The 21,348-nt window shown below is 37.6% G+C and overlaps 1 protein-coding gene across 1 annotated transcript; it reads left to right on the top strand.

Moving 5' to 3' along the window:
* The first annotated feature begins 359 nt into the window (after nucleotides 1-359).
* On the top strand, nucleotides 360-1,822 carry LOC113289029 (24-methylenesterol C-methyltransferase 3-like). The gene has a single exon (XM_026538186.1). It carries the CDS (start codon nucleotides 471-473, stop codon nucleotides 1,542-1,544), a length of 1,074 nt encoding a protein of 357 aa, XP_026393971.1. The 5' UTR covers nucleotides 360-470; the 3' UTR covers nucleotides 1,545-1,822.
* Nucleotides 1,823-21,348: the final 19,526 nt, after the last annotated feature.

Here is a 21,348-nt window from a genome sequence, read left to right as displayed (position 1 = left end):
AATATAATTGATATATACAAACTCGATTGATGTTTAAGGTTTTTATCAGGTCCAGTTCCAGGTCAATTAATTTAAGAACCGGACATACAACCGTTAAGACCTGAAACCAAATTAAATGATCGGATCCGATTCAGGCAATATACTATCCGGACTCGATAGAAACCCTTGGAACCCCTAGTGGTACCTGGACTAGCTCTCGGCATAGAGAGTGGTTATGAGCACCTACAAACATGAGTAGGTGAATGGAACCACACGTTGTCACATGCCTCACGTGGACCCGTGACTGTGTGACTGTCCGCTTTTATTAATTAAGAAAAGAGCAGTCTTTAACTACTTGAAATTCGAATAAAACATTAAAATTATCAATCAAATTTATTTCGATTTGGAAGAAGCTATATAACGCAACGCAGAACAGTCGCTCCTCTTCTACTTTTTTCTGCTTCTTCTCTTTCAGTCACTGTTTCTAAACCATGGATTCAGTAACTCTGCTCTGTACCGTCTCTCTCATAGTGGGAGGTGGTTTATACTACTTCATCTGTGGTTATGGATCAGCAGAAAGAAAAGGAAAAAGTGCCATGGATCTATCAGGTGGTTCAATCTCAAGAGAAAAGGTTGAAGACAATTACAACCAATACTGGTCTTTCTTCAAAAAACCAAAAGAAATTGAGAAAAAAGAAGATGTACCAGCTTTTGTCGATACATTTTACAATCTTGTTACAGATATTTATGAATGGGGTTGGGGTCAATCTTTCCATTTCTCACCTTCAATTCCAGGTAAATCTGATAAAGAAGCTACAAGAATTCATGAAGAAGTGGCTGTAGATCTACTCAACGTCAAACCAGGAGACAAAATTCTTGATGCTGGTTGCGGTGTTGGTGGTCCTATGAGAGCTATTGCTGCTCATTCTAAAGCCAATGTTGTTGGAATTACCATTAATGAATATCAAGTAGATCGTGCTAAAGCTCATAACAAGAAAGCTGGTTTAGATTCACTGTGCGACGTTGTCTGTGGAAACTTTCTCGAAATGCCATTTGAAGACAATTCATTTGATGGTGCTTATTCAATTGAAGCTACTTGTCATGCACCTAAACTTGAAGAAGTATATGCAGAGATTTACAGAGTCATGAAGCCTGGATCTCTGTATGTTTCTTATGAATGGGTAACTACTGATAAGTATAACGGTGAGAATTCTGAACATAGAGATATTATTATTGGTATTGAAAGAGGTAACGCTTTACCTGGGTTAAGACATTATGATCAGATTCCTGAGATTGCTAAGAAAGTTGGATTTGAAGTTGTGCAAATAAAAGATTTAGCTATTCCACCAGCAAAACCATGGTGGGAGAGATTGAAAATGGGAAGAATTGCTTACTGGAGGAATCATGTATTGGTTACTGTTCTTACTTGGTTGGGTATTGCTCCTAAAGGTGTTGTTGATGTTCATGAAATGTTGTTTGTCACTGCTGATTTCCTCAGTAGAGGTGGTGATACTGGGATTTTCAGTCCCATGTATATGATTCTCTGCAGAAAACCCATCAAATGAAGAAGATGACACCAAAGAAGATAAAAATCAATGGAGGTACTTTGATTAATTATATTTTCCTCACACTCCAATTCCTCCATTTTTCTGTTTTTCTGTAATCGTTTTTTTATTTTTATTTAATTTTCTTTGATCTGAGTTATTTGGGGGTGTATTTTGGAGTAATTTGGGATTTATTTTAATTAACGATTAATTTGAAAATTTTGGAGTAATTATCTTTGTAAAAGCAACGAAAAGTATTGTATTAATTAATTGATGAAATCAGAGAATCTCTCCTCTAATTAATTACTTAGTCCGTTTTTGTTTTTATTTCAACAAATGCGTGTGGAACAGCTAAGCTTGTTTAAAAGACAAAAGAATAACGTTAGAATTGTCACGACCACGACCGTTTGAAGTTTGGACTTTTGAAAGTGGTGAGTTGAGTTCAGATCTTTCAGGATTCTTGCATCATGTGGCACGTCATTATTGGCCAGCTAAATGAATTATGGACGGCCAAGATCTGGGCATCTACAGTAGTAGTGGTGGAGTGAGTGGTGGAACCTCGGAGGAGATGAGTTTGCTGTCAGTGTACTGGGCTGGCTGGGGGAGAGTTGAGATCAGATCGTGATTCTAATCCAAATTCGCCAGCGAAATTGAGGACCAATCCACATGGGATTTTTGTCTTTTTACTTTTTCTCTGTTATCTGTCTCCTATAATTCTCTCATTTTTTTTTCTTCCGTGCATTTCTGTTGGACAAAATTTGTCCTCCTGCTGCTAGCTTAGGTTCCTGTGTTGCTGCTTTTGAGAACTGACCAGGATGGTCCTAAAAGATGGGATTACGGATTGCAATCCACACCCTACTCATTTACGGATTACCGTTCAGTCTTAGACTCCGGACGGCAATGAGTTGAACATATTGTTCACAATTACATTCAGTCTCAGACTCTGGACGGCAATGAGTTGAATATATTGTTCGTCAAACACCATTGGGTGGCAATGTCTTCGTTTCAAATGCTAATCGGCAATTGCCTGAATCAAAATGCAAACTGCAGCTAAAATTCGTCCGTTGCACCTTAAATTTTTATTTTCTTTCTTTCTTTATTCATTATTATTTTATTTTTTTATAAGTTAAAATGCATTCACAACGACTAACTTAGGGAGTTAGTAATCCTTACATCAATAATAGTAGAGTCATCTAATGTTGGGCTAATAACTCCAACCCGGACATTAGATTTATCTACTTCTAAGGCTTGCAAAATACATGGTGGAGGTACGTTCCTCCTGTTAACAAAAGAGTGAAAGTTCTTAGCCTCTTTAGTAAGGATATCGGCTACATTGTTGGCTAATCTAGGAACATAAAAAAAAAACCTAAAAAGTTTTGACAAAGATAAAATTCTCTTTTTAATTCATCCATAGTTTTCTGATTCTGTCAAGTAATTTGGGATGGTTTCCCATTCAGATAATCAAAAAGATTCTTACAGTCTCCTTCCACGCTGAAATTCGACAGTCCACTTCAACTTCCCAGGCTGCTGCTTGCAATAGTCCTAGAGCTTCTGCTTCTTCTGGAGATGTTGCTGAGATGGGTCCTACTCTGCCTTGTTCAAAGATACATATATCATTTCTGAAGATTAAAGAGAAACCTGTTGGTGCACTTATAGAAACCCAAGATGCGTCCACATTAAGTTTCTTTTGTGAAGATCTAGGTGCTATCCATCTAGGTGTTTCATTTATACTAGTTGAGGCTTGTTTAGTCAGATATTCATCTTTGTATCAGAGGTTCAAGTGTCTTTGTATTTCCGAAGCTAATTGAGTGTGCGATTGCTGTTTTTTTTTTCAAAGGCTCTATTACATCTTTCCTTCCATATAAACCAAGCTTTTGTTAAAATAATTTCTATTTGAATGATTGGGTTTTTCCTTACCTATCCACTCTTTACATACATCTAGAAAGGAGATGGATCTGTCAAAGTTTAAGTCTATAGTGGATGGTTCAGTTGCCCACACAGACTTAGCATAAGGACAATGAAGTAAAATATGCTCAATGGACTCATGTTCATGACAATCAAAAGTACAATTAGGTGATATATCTTTCATAAACCTAGATAACTTTAGGTTAGTTGAAATCGCATTTTGCAGACACTTCCAAATGAATATCTTGATTCTTTAAGATGCATTTAAGCTCCATAAAATCTTCCAGAAAGAGTCTGGTTGTCCAAGGTTGTAGTTGTTCAGCGTTCTTTCATTTAATTTATTGTACATGGACTTTACTGTGAATTTACCTGAGTTGGTTAAGAGCCATCTGAGAGTGTCTGGTTTAGCATTCAAGCTGCTATCTATAGTTATTCTTATGTTGCATATCTTTCTAGCAATATGGCTTGGAAACAATTCAAAAGTTAAATGAGAGTTCCACTTTTTTTGTGATTGGATCGACGAGATCATTCACAAGTATTAAAAAAGAGTTAGAGGTAGTTTTGTGATTTCTAAGATTTTCTTCCAAATTAGGAATCCAATTGTCTTCCCAAATATTAATTTTAGTTCCATCTCCTACTTCCCAAATACTGTTTTGTGCAACTAATTTAATCCCCTTACTTATGCATTTCCAATCCAAAAACTATTAGAAGGGAGTTTAGCTTTAAAAGCATAGGATTTCCTGAAGTATCTAGGTTTGAGTTGAGTTACCCAGAGAGCTTCAGGTTCATTCAAGAGTCTCCAAGCTAGTTTAGATATCAGGGCTAGATTGAATTTATGAGCATTTCTGAAACCTAGGCCACCTTTACTAATTGGTTTACAAAGACAAGAATAGGATCTGGGATAATATCCTCTGTAGTTAGTTTCTTTTCCCCACCAGAAATCCCTTTGAAGAGCATCCATTTTTTTGTGATTTTTTCGGAAGAATAAAACAAATCATTTGGTAGCTAGCCATACTTTCCAAAGTTGCTTTGTTTAAAACCATCTTATTAGCTTGAGCTAAGACTTTTCCTATCCAACCTTGAACTTTATGTTCCATCTTTTCTATTATGCCCTCAATGAGTTTTATTTTAGCCTTATCTATGAAAAGAGGAGTTCCTAAATAAGAGTGGTTTAGATCAATCTTCTTAATTTTGAGGAGTTTACTAATCATTCTCTGATGTTTTGGTTGTACTTTTTTACTAAAGAAGACACCTGATTTATCAAAGTTAATTAACTGCCTCGATGCTTTACTAAAGATGTCTATAAGCTGTAACATGTTATGACATTCCTTAAGATCTTCCCTAATGAATGAAAGACAATCATCAACAAAGAAGAGATGGGAAATTGGACTGTTCTTAGGAGTTAATTTAATACCATTAATTAACTTCTCGTCTTCACTGGATAAAAGCAACCTAGATAATATCTCCATGCAAATAATGAAAAGATAAGGAGACAAAGGGTCCCCTTGTCTAAGACCTCTAGATGGTTTAAAATAGTTTCCTGGACTACCGTTGAGAAGAACTGTTATAGAAGAGGTGAAGATACATTGGTGAATTAAGTTACAAAGGTCCATGTCAAAACCGAAGGCCTTCACTGCAGACAGTAAAAAATCTCAGTTGACTCTATCAAAAGCCTTGGACATATCAATTTTTATTCCTAAACCAGCATGTTTCACTTTCTTTTTCTTGAAGGAGTGAACGATCTCCTGAGCTATTACTATATTGTCACATATTTGTCTTTTGGAAAGAAAGGCAGCCTGAAAAGGTGAGATTATAGAATTTAGGATGGGTTTCATCCTATTAACCAATATTTTAGCTATGACCTTATATATAGTGTTACATAAACCAATTGGTCTAAAATTTCTAGGGTCTTTAGGATGTCTACTTTTAGGAATAAGGAATAAAAAGGTTTTGTTGAACTGTGGATGGAGCTCTCCAGTTCTGAGAAACTGTTGGATGGCTGCTGTAACTTGTTCCCCAATGGTTTCCCAATTAAATTTGAAGAAACTAGATGGGAAGCCATCAGGGCCAGGGGATTTGGTAGGTTTTAAATTTTTAATAACTGACCGAATTTCCTCAGCAGAAGGAATGGAACTAAGGTTGGCATTTTCTACTAAGGAAATACTAGGAATAATGTTTTGAAATAAGATAGAGTTAGGAGAATAAGGATCAGGGGGAGCAGTGAAGAGATTTGAAAAGAAGTCATTGAGGGTTTTATGTATTTCTGGTCTCTTGAAAGTAATTTCATTGTTATGCATTTTTAAACACTCTATGTTATTCATTTTTAAAGCTTTTATATGAAAAACTTAGTATTTTCCCCCCTAATTGAACCATATTATCTCTGGATTGTTGTTTTGCTACTGCTTGTTGGGTATCATAAAGTTTTTCCAGGTGAATTAGCTTTTCCTTTATCTTTTCTTCTTTCTTGTAAATATAGCTGGAGTTGTTCAAGTTATCAATTTGGGAAAGAATTTTCTTAATTTGCTTAGAAGGAAGACCAAATATATTCTTTTTCCAGTAATCTAAATTAGGTTTAAGAGTTTGGAGGTTAAGAACTAGAGTATTAGTTGCATTTTCCTTTATAACATGTGACCAAAAGTCTTTTATGGTTTGGACACAAGAGCTTTCCTTTTGCCATGTGTCATAGAATTTAAAAGTATAATCTAATTTGATGAAACTAGTGTCTAGTTTTAGAGCTATAGGACCGTGGTCAGAACCTACCGCAACTAAATAAGAGAGCTCAGCATTAGGGAATTGTAAGTTCCACTCAGCATTTGCAACTGCTCTGTCTAGTCTTTCTTGGATATTAGCTGTACCATCTCTATGATTATTCCAAGTGTATTCATAACCTATAAAACCTAAATCTATTAGACCTGTATTACTTTAGATGTTTTGGTAATAGTCACTAACAGATTTATTAAATGGTAAACCTCCTATTTTTTCCTCCTAACTGAATATCATGTTCATATCACCTAAAAGCATCCAAGGCATGGAATGCTTGTCCACTTGTTCTGAGATTTCTGTAAGAAAGTCCCAAGCAACATTTCTATTGGATGGGTAAGGGCTACCATAAAAGCAAGTAAGAAGCCATAGTCTTGGATTATGAGTTAGTTTGTACTAATATGTTAATCATGTTAATATTCCAGTGCACAATTTCAAAAGAGAAGCTATCAACCCAAGCCACAGCTAAACCACCTGCTAATCCTATAGGGTCTACTATGTGAATATTAGGGTAATCCTTAAGAAGAGATTTGACTAAGTGTTTTGGAGATTTTGTTTCAGAGAGAAACAAAATCTCAGGCTTATCCACTGAAATTAGCTGATTTAAATGATTTTGTGTGAAAGGGTTACCACACCCTTGCACATTCTAGGCTATGATTTTCATTATCTGACATCAGATGAAAGAATTAAATCAAGATTGTAAGGTTGCAGATAGTATTTCTAGATAAATATATGTACCTGATATAGTTATAATGGTGAATTGTAATGTCCTATCCTAATTAGGGACTTAAAACTTAGTTCTACACTAATTTGCAAACACAACCCTAAATAACAAATGATTATAAGGTTAAATTGTACCAAGTAAAACAAGAATATTCTGAAAATTAAAGACTAGCATATATAACTTAATTGAATATAAAATAGAGGAAAATTTAAAAGATTAAGGGGAGAAAAACCTGTAGGTCCTCCTGTCGCACTGGTGGAGGAGACAGAGAGAGAGGAAGATAGGATTCAGTTGAGCGAGGTTGTTCTCTTAAATTAGAGCCACTGTGTAGGTATGTTTCTTCATATGGTGTTTAAATGGAGTTTCCAGACTCCAGCGAAAAAATAAACAGGAATAGAAATAATAAAAACATGTTTAAAGAGCATAATAAAAGATGCAGAGAAGAGAGAAGAAAAACTTTCTCAAAAGAGGAGGAAAGTAATCTTTCCCAACTAAAGAAGTATCAGAACTGGTCATAAGAAAAGACCAGAACCAGGAACTGGTTCGAACTCCCTAGCTCTTGTCGTCTCATAAACACGGCTTGGCTCTAGAACCAACCCGAATGGTACAGGTTAAAAAAGAACAAAAGAAAAATTTGTGGCACATAGATCAATACAAGGATTCAAAAAAAAAAAAAACTCCAGAGCTAATTATCTGTAAGAACGCGTCTAAAAGTCACCATGAGAACCAATGAGAAGCTAAGAGAGAGAGCCAGTGGTATAAGATTATTCGAGGACGACCAAAAAGTGACAATACCAGGTATTTCTGGATAAGGACGTAAAACTTTTAGAAAAATTAAAAGATATCTATCAGAAAGGCTACATGGGATGTGGTCAAACTAAACGCAGTTTTTATCCTAGGGTTAGAGGAGAAACCCAACAGATGAAAAGACTTGAAAATTAAAAGAAATCAACAACTGTAACGACCGGGAGAAGCAAACAAAAAGTAGAAAAAGTCTATCAATTTCATCAAAAGCATAAATTAGAAAAGAAAATTGAGAAGTCCAAAAACGAGATAAGAACTTGAAATTAGTTCAAATTAAGAGTTTATAGAGAATGTAGAAACTTTAATTTCAATCAAATGAAAACGAAGCACAGAAATTTCACAAATTTAGGGAGAGACGGAAACAAAGGAAGTAGCCAAGGTTTGCATTAATGCCAAATCTCCTAAGAATGCTAAGGTATCTTGTCCTAAAGATAGGCGATAACCAGAGCATCAACTACATCGAAATTCATTAATTTGAGGGGGTATTTCTACATCCTAAAAACAGAGACACATATTAGCCCGTTGCCAACTTGAGCCCTTTCAGAGACCCAACTTGGGAAGAATACTATTGGGAAGAATCACAAGAAGTTGGAATCTAATAATCTTACTACTATGGATAAACAAAAGAAAGAGAAGACCCCAATCATGGAAAGATATTATGCTCAAGTAAAGAGAAGCAGAATGCCTAGAGGAAAACATGTCCAGAGCTGAGAATGGGATAGACCGGAAAAGACGAAGGAATTTTTCAGAAGCAAAGGGCAATTTTTTTTTTGTTGTTGTTACTTACTTTTCAAACAGACGGATTTCAATGTTCTCGTTTAACGAATGCGAAGGTTATCTTCAGATGAGCCCTTTTAAGAAAGGTAAGAGCTAACATATCCAATAATTCTCCGAAAAAAATCAACTCCTAAAGAACATGGAACAGATTCATTACGGCCATAAGAAGGAAGTGGAAAGACATTCTCTTTTAGAACTTTTAACAAACACCTTGGATGCAATTTCATTTGAGAATCATACTACAGAAGGAACACAACATCCAAATCAAATAGAAACAGGAGCAGGAAGGATTTGAAAACCCCTAAATAAGACACAATGAAGGAAACTTCTGAATAGGGAGAAAAAAGATAGATCACCAAATACAGAACCAAGGAGATTTCCTAATAAAGCAAACGAAGAAGGAATTTAATTTTTCAAAGAAGAGCTTAGAAGGAAATAAACATCTAACGTAGATAAGAAGATCAATAGTTAGAAGCCTTGGCAAGAATCTAAAAAAGCCAAGCAAAGAAGACTGGGACCCCAAAATAGTATTCACGGAACAAAAAAGTAAAAAGGGATTAAAGTTTATATTACTTCGTAGCTACTCGAAATCAAACGAGCTAATAATAACTATCAAGCCTGTTTGACTCTAATCGAATGACCAAACTAAAAGGAATTCCTAAGACAGAGGATTCATTCAAAAAAAAAAAAGGAAAAAAAAAAGAAACTGGCAAAATACACCATTATGAAAACAATTGACATGGCTCTAAACATCAAACTGATACTGAATCCATCTCCCCTATCCCTCCATCATTCCATCAGGCTAAGGAGATCCCACAGATTGGATTACTCAGAAGCCATGAAAATCGCAAAAGAAATCCCCAGAGAGGAGAGAGAAAAAATACAAGGCTGAATTGGGGGTCCTAGAAAATTAATTGGGGACACTAACTACAGGACAAAAAAGGTCATAAAATAATAATTGAGAGTTATCCCTTATCGCATTTTTTTTAAAATGACTAAACTACCCCCAAATTATTAGTGTTAATTCAGTGTTAATTAGTTTAGTTAGATTAAAATCAGATTTAGGGATAAAATTTTGATAAAAGAAACATTGTGTTTTTGTGTTGTGGAGAGGAAGAAATTGAGTTTGGGGGGGGGGGGGGGGGGGGGGGGGGGGGGGGGGGGGGGGGGGGGGGAATTTAGGGTTATTTGAAATGAGTGATTCAAGTGGAGGAATCCTATTGCTCAAACTGAAGGAACCAATCCTCAAAATGAAGAACCTGAAGCTCAAAACAACCAGGTAAACTTCCTATACTCTTCAAATTGTATGAATGATGCTCCAAGTGGTCGATTCATGGACACTATGCAACTACTCATAGTGAGGGTCGTTAAGTTGAGAGGGTAATAAACGAACGACTCTAAGAAGGCGTCAATTACTTGACACAACCTTTGACGACTCAAACCTGCAATTTTTGCAGGTTATGAAAAATCGTCAACCAAGTGTGATATAATTGACGACTCCAGCTAGTTAGGTCACACAGAGTCGTTAACTTAATATGTTTAGAACCCAATTCCTGGACGACACTATTGTAGGGCATAAAACCAGGTTTAGGGTCGTTATCTACTACACCCTAGTGGTTAAAGATTTTTCATCAATTCAATATGCATATCAAAAATCGTTAAGCAATAAAAAACCGTGGTTAACGACCCTGGAACTGTAACTGCAATTTCGCAGTTAAAACCTAATTTTTCAATCAACAAATCAAATTAAACACAAACCCAACTTAGATTAGGGGGTTTTAGTTCAGTTACGACGATGAACCGGTGAGAATTTTTTTTCTCAGAAGTCGTTAATGGAATGGGAGACAGTGGGAGGGAGGGAGCGGAGGAGAAGAAGAATGGGAGGAGAAGAAGTTTTGATTGAAATGAAGATTGGGGGCCGAGGTTAGTGGTTAATGAGATTTTTAGGGTAGTTATTAGAGAAGGCTAAATTGATATTTTCACCAATATTTTGAAAACCCTCTATCTTTTATGGTGTGGATATAAATTGGATGAGGCCCCTAATTATTTTCCATGGCCCCAATTCAGCCTTGAAAAAATAGCCGTTGAGGAGTTTTTGAGTTCTGTGCCGTTGTCCCTTCTTTATTCATTGTCATCTTGATAGAATTGTGTAAATCGCCATGTATACACATGCATTTTCTAACATCAATAGTTCAATACAATTAAGAATAATCACTTACAGTCATATTTGTTTTCACCAGACTTTTTGATTTTTTCTATGTTTTCTGTTGAGTGATTCTACCCTCGCCCAATTTCACAACGTGAAATATCCCGAGAGGAAAATCGATCGAAGAGTCCATTCCTCTCAACATTTTTGGATCATCAATGGGCTGATGTGGTCCCCTTTATCTATCTCATTCGCTGATATATGCGGGAGATTATCTCGATAGTTCTATCTTTATGGTACAAACATCGCCCCCTCTTAACCCCCAACTTGTTGGGGGTTAAGAAAGTTTTGTTTACCTTAGTCAATGACAAAAATCGCCCCTAAGTGTGGATTTATTGATGCTGAGGTGATTGGAAAACTTCTCTTGTTGTTTGCGGAAATCACAATCAAGACGCCCCCAAGTGAGGCTATTGTAATTGGGAGATCGGCGGGCAACAGTTGCGCATGAACCGTTATTGTATGCAAAAACTGGACTGAAGGCTGAACTAGTCTGCAACGGAAGCGTGATACTGGAGCGGGGTGATGTTGAAAGTGAACGGTAACAGTTGATGTAAAAATGAACTGTGGCAGTTGCGTGCGAAAGGGTATGATCCTTCAATAGTTGAGATGGTAACAAGCTTTGTGTGTTGTTGGACCTCCAACGGTCTTGGTTGTGCTAATGAGTAGGATATTGATCTTTATATGTCGTCAATAGTTATATGAATCAGGATAGCAGCAGCGATGTAGACCAGATCGCTATAGTTGTTACGGAACTGGGCTGCAATGATTGCGGTAAATTGGACTGCGACGGACACAAAAAACCGTCCTCTGAAGTAATGCGCAAAACTGGGTAGTAACAGCATTGAGCAAAGATGCACTGCAGGAGCTGCGATTAGCTGAAATGCAGCAGCGACGAGCAAAGTTGCACTGTAGCAGCTGCGATCAGCTGGAATGCAGCAGCGACGAGCAAAGTTGCACTGCAACAGCTGCGATCAGCTAGACTGCAGGAGCTGTGAACATAGATGGAGTGTAGCAGCAACGAGCAAAGTTGCACTGCAGTAGCTGCGATCAGCTAGACTGGCGGGAACTGCGAACACAGCTGGACTGCAATAGCTTCGATCAGCTGAACTACAGCAGCGACGAGCATATCTGGAGTGCAGCAGCGACGAGCAGAGCCGGAATGCAGCAACTGCGATAAGCTGGACTGCAGGAGCGATAAACAGAGCTGGAATGCAGCATCTTTGATCAGCTGGACTGCAGCAACTGCGATCAGCTGGACTGCAGGAGCCACGAATATAACTGGACTGTAGTAGCTTCGATCAGCTGAACTGCAGCAGCGCGCGAGCAAAGTTGCACTGCAATAGCTGCGATCAGCTGGACTGCAGGAGATGCGAATATAACTGGACTGCAGTAGCTTCGATCATCTAGACTGCATCAGTTGCTGAGGAACTGGATTAAAACAGTTCGATGAACCTGAGTGTAACAGTTACAAATAAAACCAGACTGCATCAGTTGCGTCCAACTGAGGACAAAATTTATGAGCAAAACTGGACTGCATCGGTTGCGTCCAACTGAGTGCAGCAGTTGCATCCAACTGAGTGCAGCAATTGCTTTTAAACTAGACTACACAGTTCGATCAACTTAACTGTAATAGTTATTAATGTTGCTGTTTGAAATAATTACATCAAAATATTAGGGTATATGCTCGCCCCCTCTTAATCCTGTAACTCGTTGGAGGATTAAGAAGTTTGGGTTACCTTTTGTTTCGATTTCCAGCAGCTGAATTTCACATTGTATTCAGGTGCTACATAACTCGCCCCCAAGCGTGTGGAGTGTTACACAGCTCGCCTCAGAAGAGTTACTTTAGACCATGAGGTATGTAGATGGGGAAAAACGATTTGCTGGTTTTTACGGGATAGAGGAGATGACCGTGCGAAGAAGTATCCTTGAAGCGAGTGCTTTAAGTTCGAAATATCAATCTGTAGGACTCCGGCCTAAACCAAGACAATGGACGTTCCAGATTCAATTCGGTCATAAGAGAGGATGGGTTGATCTATAGGATGGAAGCTGAGAAATGTGTGAGATCAATGGTGATCAAAGATTGTAGGTGTGTTGTGTATTCTGCGTAAAGAAATAAGATAAGTTTTGGTTGATTGAATGCTGACTTCGTGATCTCTTGTTTGTCTGTTTGACGAGAGATTCTCTGTTGTTTTAATCATGAGTCAGAGACTTGGTTAATTTTCCACCCACTACTTTGCTAACTCCTCCAACTGATTGCACGACTTGCTCACATTCTCATGGTGTGTATGAACACACGTGTCGTAGACCGCCATACCAAAACCCTAGTTAATATACCCTATGTGACACGATTGACATCTCGTGATTGTGGATTCAGTTGCTGACTTTATGGGACGATGAGTCCTTGTATGGATAAGTCGAACGTGATTTGCAAATGTTCTGAGACTCATGAATTGAACATGTCTGTTGAGACAAAGGTATCAGATAAATGTTGATAACCTAAGGTGAAGAAATATTGCTGAATCGTTAAACATTGATAGTTGAACCAATATTCAGCAAATGTTGCTCGTCCGAGCAAATGTTGCTCGTTTGATGAATTGTAACCAATATTCCTTAATCTGAGCAAATATTGCTCGTCTGAGCAAAATGCTAATTTAAGATGCTGGCATCTGAGCTGAGCATAATTATATAAAATGTTGATCACAGGATCACGTAAAATTATTAATGTTTGAATCTGCTCAAAATTATGTTTTTCCAGAGCTCTGGATTCGAAACCTTAATTTTGATCAATTGATGATTTATTGAAAATCAACCACAGTGAAGGAGGGACCAGCTACATGGGATGACGAGTCGACCATGTAACGCCCGGATGTTCAAATGAGCGAAATACCAAAGTCTCTTGAAGACCAGTTGGTGAAAAGATGATTAAATCCTGGTTTAATCATTTATTAAAATAGTGCTCGTACGAGCGTCAGATAGTAAAACCTGATTATGAAGAGATGAGGGACCGACCAAGGGGGCATGAGACCGGCCCTTGGTGGTCATGGGACCATCTGATGGTCGTTTGAGAAAACTCCTAGTTGTTTGAGAAGAGTTTGGACCTAATATGAGCAATTCAGCAAATTAGGACAAAATTGTTAAAACACGTGGGACTGGCTCTTTGCAAGCCTCAGGGCCGGCCTTGGTAGGTTAAGGAGACATGCCTGTGTCACCATAATGTCCGTGTCTCAGTACTGAGAGTTTCGATATTTTCTAATGCGCGTTTGAGCAACATTTTGAGAAAATATGAAGGATTCAGGGTTTTGCTGAAACTGGGGAATCTTCATGAGATGATGAAAAATAATTAATAAAATAGGGAATTGCAAGGTGTTGGACCGGCCACGGCTAGGGCATGGTCGTACAACTAGCAAGCTCGGTCCCGCAACACCTTTCCCAATTTTATGCAATTTTATGTATTTTCTCTGATGTGAGCGAAATACCATAAAACTGAGGAATTTCATGAGATCAAGAAATTTCTATGAGATTATGGAAACAATAATAATAAAATAGGGATTCATGAAGTTGTGAACCGGCTATGGCTAAGGCATGACCGCCCGACCAATGAGCACGGTCCCATGGTACTTTCCCTAATTTATATTATTTTCATGACTTTAGGGAAATATCATGAAATCAAGGAGTTTGTTGAAACTAAGGATTTTCCTTGAAGTGAGGGAGTTTCCATGAGATGAGAGAAACAAAAAATATTAAAATAATAAGACAAGGGCGTGTGGGACCGACCATAGCTAGGGCGTGGCCGGCCGGCCAATGAGCACGGTCCCATGGCACTTTCCCTAATTTTATATTATTTTCATGACTTTAGGGAAATATCATGAAATCAAGGAGTTTGTTGAAACTAAGAATTTTCCTTGAAGTGAGGGAGTTTCCATGAGATGAAGGAAACAAATAATATTAAAATAATGAGACAAGGGTGTGTGGGACCGGCCATGGCTAGGGCGTGGGCGGCAGGCCAATGAGCCCGTCCCCTGAGCTTTTCCCTAATTTTATATTATTTTTCATGAGTTGAGGGAAATATCATGAAATCAGGGAATTTTTATGGGATGAGGGAAATAAAATAATAAGGAATCATGAGGTGTGGGTCCGGTCATGACTAGGGCATGGCCGTCCGGCTAGTGGACCCGGTCCCGCGATACCTTTCCTAAATTTTATTATTTCTTTGATACGAGGAAACACCATGAGACTGGGGAGTTTCCTTGAGACGAAGAAGATTCTTTCAAATGAAGGGATTTTCATGAGATCAGGGAAAAATAATAAAATATGATAAAATATAAAATTGGGCATGAGACTAGCCACGGCGTGACTGGCCAGCCAGTGGGCCCAGTTCCCTGACGCCTTTGCTAATATTTTATTGTTATTATTTTCTTCCTATTTTGCATAGATTCATCGTTTCTTCGTGTTTTGGAATGCTCGTTCGTGCATTCAGGTGCTCGTTTGCGCATTATTGCTGAATACACTTGCACCATTTTAGTCGGGGCTTACTCGATAGCTGCTCGGACTCCCGTACATCGAATATTTATTACTAACCCATGGAATTCTGCTGGGAAGAGCCATGAATTGAAGTAACGAAACATTATGAATAATGTAGAATATTTTCCAGGGATTTTGTTAATGAATCTAATAATTTAGGAATAATTAATTGATGACTCTATGCTAGTACGATCGTCTAAGAGCATTAATTAACATTGTTACATTCTGAAGACGTTATGGCTCTATACTAACAGACAAGATGTCTAGGAGCCGTCTAATATTTCGATTATATATGGAACTAATTACTAAAATTGCTCAATATTTATGAGATATGTTGTTGCCTCAGCTGAGAGACTGCACATCTACATGTGCTCTGAGAGATAGAATTCTCAGTTAGAGATTTTTACAGCACGAGCTTTCATGCTTTCGACGAGAGACATGAGTCTCAATACTCATCTGATTGCTGGATCAGGAGCATGTACAATCATGGTTTTACAATTTTAGCCTTTGTCGAAAATCCACCATCTACAAGGTGTCACATATCTCGCCCCCAAGTGATGGTCAGTCACGTTGAAGTGATATGCAACTCGCCCTCAGAAGATAGTGGTTATCATGCTGCTCAATGCTTGCACAAGGGTCACCACCCATCGTCGGTCGTCACCACCCTTCGCCGGCCGAATTCCGTCCAACTCCGGCGCCGACCAGGTACGTCAATTTTTTTTTGTTTGCTGATTTCATGAGTTGTTCATGCTCTAATCATGTTGAAGTTATATACATGTGCATATATTAAGTGTGAGTTTTGTAGAAAAACCCTTATTTTGATAAACGTGTATTCGATCATTAGTTCAAGAGACTAGCAATAAGTCCTAACTTGAGAGATTTTTCTTTTGAAATAGACCTGTTTCCAGTGATAAAATTTTGTTTATGAGCTTTCATGGAAACCAAAACTTTATCTTAAAAGGTGTGAACTTTTCACAAAATCGAAATAAACCTTCGTTTCAAAGAAAGACGATTGTACGAAGGAAAAGAAATTTTTTTTATCAAACTGTGGAGCCTCCACAAATATTTTTTTTTTGATAAAATCACGTGAGCTTGGGCTTACGTCAATTCTTTTTTATTTTTTACGTGAGTTAATCACGTTTTTTTAATTTATTTATTTATACATATATATGTATAGATATTTTCGAAAACACTTTGAACAATATTTAAAAACAAACAATTATTTGTGATGAAATATTTGTTTAGTTTTCATAATCCGGTGATTAATGCTCGCATGATGGAAGTGTTCCTGATTTTATGAAAATCGGAGTTTTGTTCATCTTTTGTAGATTCGAAGAAACGAACAAGTTTTTGAAGTTCCAACTCTTGCATCACAATCACCGTGCTAGTGGAATTGTAAAGAGGTAAGAGTTAAGAATTACCATTTTTGTAGATGTTTGCATGAGTATTTTGTCGTCAGATTGTATAACTCCATCATATTGTCGAAGTTTGCATCTCGTATGATGATATTCTGAAGTAATGTTTGTGCACATTACAGCTACTTCACAAAGATGTCTGACTCCCAGGAAAATGATTCCTCCAGATATGATACATGTATGGATGAGAATTTTGTTGGTGAAGAAGAAGAAGAAACTCCTGGGATAAAAAATGTTCCAAATATAGATGATGCATTTTTCACGGTTCAGCAGGGAACCGAATACGTCTCCAATCTCCAGCATTTCTCCTTATGATAAATCCCAGAGAGGTTGTTCAGAAGAAATTGGTGACTCCTCGAGCAGCTATTCGATTTTGTCTTGAAAGAGGACTTTTTATTGCGTCGATTATAGAATTCAAGCTTTCTCGACGACCTTTAGAAAAATTCTCTAGGTGGGCGAGACACGTGCTGGGTTTTCCTCGTGTTAGAGCTATGTTGGATAGAGCACAGGTGACCAGGTCTATCCAAGCATCCAGAGACTTGTTAATTTTTCATGATGCGCGAGGTATTGTAGCTCTACTTGCTCGCTGGTGCATTCCAAATCATACCTTCATATGTGGATGGGGAGAGTTTACCAATACTTTGGAGGATGTAGTTTCTTTGTTGCATCTCCCAATCACGAGTAACTTTCCTGAAAAGCTTTCAGCAGAGGAGACAGCAGTTTCCAACATCTTGACAGTCGAGATGGAGAGAATTAATAAGGCGTCTGGCAAAGGTTGTTATGCACACTGGTTAACACACTGGTGGCCATGAGATACCCCTCTTGCCGAACCTGATGGTATGTTATCTATTGCTGCTTTCTTATGTTTATGGATGTCCAGGGACGTGTTTGAAGACATCGGAACTTTGCTAAAGCCATTTGTAATTCCTTTTTCCATTAGGATGGCTCAAGGTGAACAAATTCTCATAGGTAGTCTATTCTTGGGTTCTGTGTACTCTAACCCGGACTCCTTGGTTATAGACTCTAGTGTTTCGAATGGCTTTATGTAGATTGAATGCTACACCAATACGATGTTTCTCCAGGCCTTGATGTGGGAGCGCTTCAACAATTATGCACTTATTCCTCGTAATATCTTGCAAGGGCTGAATGCTGCTGATTCTCGCCGTATTTTTCCTGAGAAGGATAATGCCAGGATATGGTCTACAAAGCAACCTCAATCCAAGACACGTCTCATTGATGTGTTAGACAATGAATTTGAGTTTAATTTCCGCCCCTGGTTGCTAATTCCTTCTTATGTTTCTTAGTTGAAAACCTTCAATACTGAAGAAAGTATGACTTTGAAATCCGGCGCTGACTTGAGCGATGGCGAGAGATCCTTCATGTTGAGTTGAGCTACGGTTCACTTGATATCATCTATGTATGGAGACTTTTTAGTAGAAGAATACAACATCGATAGAGCAGCCCGTCAAATGGGTATGGATCAATGTGTTCCAACTTTTCGAAGAAAGAAACCATCAGTGGTACAGCTTAAGACCTGTTTAGATCGCACACGTATGGAAGGGGGTTCTTACTGGTTCTCTTGTTCTGAACGAATTACATATGTAACTCCAGGTTACATAGATTTCTGGGTTCAGCAGCTTGAGCGTTTACACGATTTTGTAATGGTTGGCCAACCTTTAGTGAAAGAGCCTCCTTCTGATGATATGATTGCTTCTCGACCAAGATTGAAACATATCTCCGGCGGCGATAAGAGAAAGGCATCTCCAGGATGTTCACCAGTATGTATCTTTTGCACATTCTTCATACATTAAAATAACTGCTTTTGATTATCGCATCAATTTTCTTTTGCAGGACGGTCGTGCTGTGAGACCTCGAATCGAAGTAAACTTCTCAGAAGCAGAAACAGTCATCCACGGTGGAGAAGGCAGGAAAAATAATTGTAAGTTGTTTCCTAACACCATAAAGTCCCCAGTTGTTTCTTTGGTAAGTTGTTAATACTTTTCCACCGTGACTTTTTCCCATCCGTATTACTAGGATCGTAAAACCAATATTCGTTGTTTGGTTACAAAATTTTGCTCCATATAAGTATTGATGGTCTTCAATTCTCTGCTGCTGGGAAGACGGTTTTTGACTTGAGTGTTGAAGAAGAGAATGATGTGATTACTTATCCACATAGCCAAATATGATGCTTCGTAGATAAGATGCTAATTGTTTGGAAATATGTCCAGGAGGATGTCGCCATGGAAGTGGAGAGTGTCGATGCTCGTTCATCTTCGGATAATAGATATAAAGTAAATTCCCAAGGTTCAAAACCGAATGGAAGTAATGAGACTCTTGATGTTGACACGGGCAATTCCGATTCTCTGAACGTTTCAGAGACCAACCAAGTAAGTGTTTCCCTTGCATTTTATCCATGGAAGCATAATAATGTTGATTTATGAGTGAATGAATGAGAATCCATGTGCATATACGAAAAACTTTGCTGAAATACGTCGCCAGAAAATTCAGAACTCAAGTTTTTAGCAAAAACGCCATAAAATCTTCGTCTGAAGTCGTATTTTCACGGTCTGCAATATGTATCTTCAAGCCCGGGAAATTTCCAAGCTTTAGAGAAGAAGATTTTTAAGTTTTGAGCATGTTTAGGGCTTGAAAAAGGCGAAACAGTAAACTTCCAGGAGACTTTCAGAAATTTTTCAAATTGTATGTTGTCCAATGTTTTGACCACATATTTTTACTCGTTCATCCAATTGCTATGAAATTTTGATATGTTGTAGAGAACATAAATAAAAAGAGAGTGGTATGTAAATCATCCTCAGATTCCTTATGGATTTCTCCCAGTTCGTCATCTTGTACAGGGCAGAGTAAAATCTCTTTAGATGAGCTTGCCACAAAACGTGTTTTTATGACTTTAACGTTGTTTGTTCGTGTCTTGAGTGCATAATGATGAATTTTGATGATGTTGGACTGTTTGTATGATGTAGTTTATGATCCCATTTGGTTTCCATGTTTGGATTGCTCTAACTTCATGTAATCTTCATATTAGGTGTCAAATACCAAAGTTGAGGATTCTGAAACCAATAAGGACAATTCGAGCAGCCCCAGAGTTATTGATGAAGAGACAACCATCCTTGCACTTTAAATCCATGAGAGAGTTGTCACTGAAGTTATGGAAACCTCGATTGTTTCTACTTCAGTGATAAAAGAAACCGAGCCACAAGTAGAGAAGACTGAAGAAACTGTTACCATGACCGTAGAAGTTGCTCCAGTAATTGAGAACCGTATAGTGGTGCATGAATATTGGTCAGATTTTTATATAGTGGTAAATAGAGTTGTCGTTCACTCGAACTTGATGAGGTTGATTTTTAAGGTTGAATTAAAGAAAATAATAAAACTAGCAAAAATATAAAAAATATGAGTAACAAGATGGAGGGATACTGGGACTCAGGATTTCACCAAACAACAATTTTATGCGGTTCAAATATCAATTCTAAACAGTAATAGCTCATAAAAATTCATTAACTCTTATTCATTGCCTAAAGTAGATTTCGAAAATAATGGATGTAAATCTAAAGCATGGGATATCAAAACATTTAAGAAAGCATAACCCATCAATTGAAATGACAACCATTCAACGAAAATCATAAATCAATTAAATAACAGTGGAAATAGTCATAATAAAATTAATATAATTACCGCATTCATGAGATTTGGTTCCTCCGTCGTCCCAGAAATAGGGTCTAGCTCCTCATGATAATACCAGAGACGATAATATTATTAAATAAATTTATTTTATTAATCACCATTGGAGTTCTCACGATAAACCGCACAATCCTTTTTCTAAAATAATAATAATCAGAAACAGTAAAAAATAGAATTGAAAATATTAAACTCCAAATGAAATAACGCTCTTGGCTCCGGACTACCGGCTCCCCAAATGTACTCTCTAGCTCTCTATTTATACACACAAATACACATTACTCAAATATATTATTCCATAACCCCAAAATCTTCTTCTTTTTAATTAAAAATATCTTCAAAATTTTTCCTTCTCTTTATTCTATATATTTCTTTACTAAACCCATATCTTCTTTAATTCGCAGAATAAAATCCAAGATAAAATCTTCTAAGGATATCTTTCTTGTTTAATACAAGATAACTTCCTTTTTCTTCAAAACTTCATGTTTATAAGGCAAGAAGATATTCTTATCTTAAAGATAATAAATCCTTTACCATTGACACCAAATTTCCCGCAAATTTTTCTTTTCAAATCAAGGAAGAAGATGGAGTCCCCTTAACCAGTGATGGGGTGCGATTAGCAGCTGGCTCCCTGGGGTGCCCCTTATCAGTGAGGTGCCCCTTATCCAAAATTGAGAGTCTGAATAACATGTGTCCTCCGGGTGCCTATACCAACTTTTCGAGTCGAATTTTCCAAAAATACCTACAAACACATAAAACACCATAATAAGTAGAAAATCGAGTACCAACAATACTGAAAATTGAGGACAATTCAGTCACAAAAATGTGTCTATCAAATATCCAAGTGCAAGAGTTTCTTTTGATCCTCCATTTGATGCTATCGCTCCCATATCATGAACTAGTTGGTGGATTCAGCGTTCCTATTGGGTATGCAGGCTTGTACGAGAAGATATGGAGGAAGTTTGGTCACATTATTGTTACCAGAGACCCTGGACGCGCTTATGCTTTAAACATGCA

This window comes from Papaver somniferum, chromosome 6 (genome assembly GCF_003573695.1).
Source record: "Papaver somniferum cultivar HN1 chromosome 6, ASM357369v1, whole genome shotgun sequence".
NCBI classification, from domain to species: Eukaryota; Viridiplantae; Streptophyta; class Magnoliopsida; order Ranunculales; family Papaveraceae; genus Papaver; species Papaver somniferum.
The sequence above is the reverse complement of the archived record's forward strand: the minus strand, read 5'-3'. Positions and strand labels throughout refer to the sequence as shown.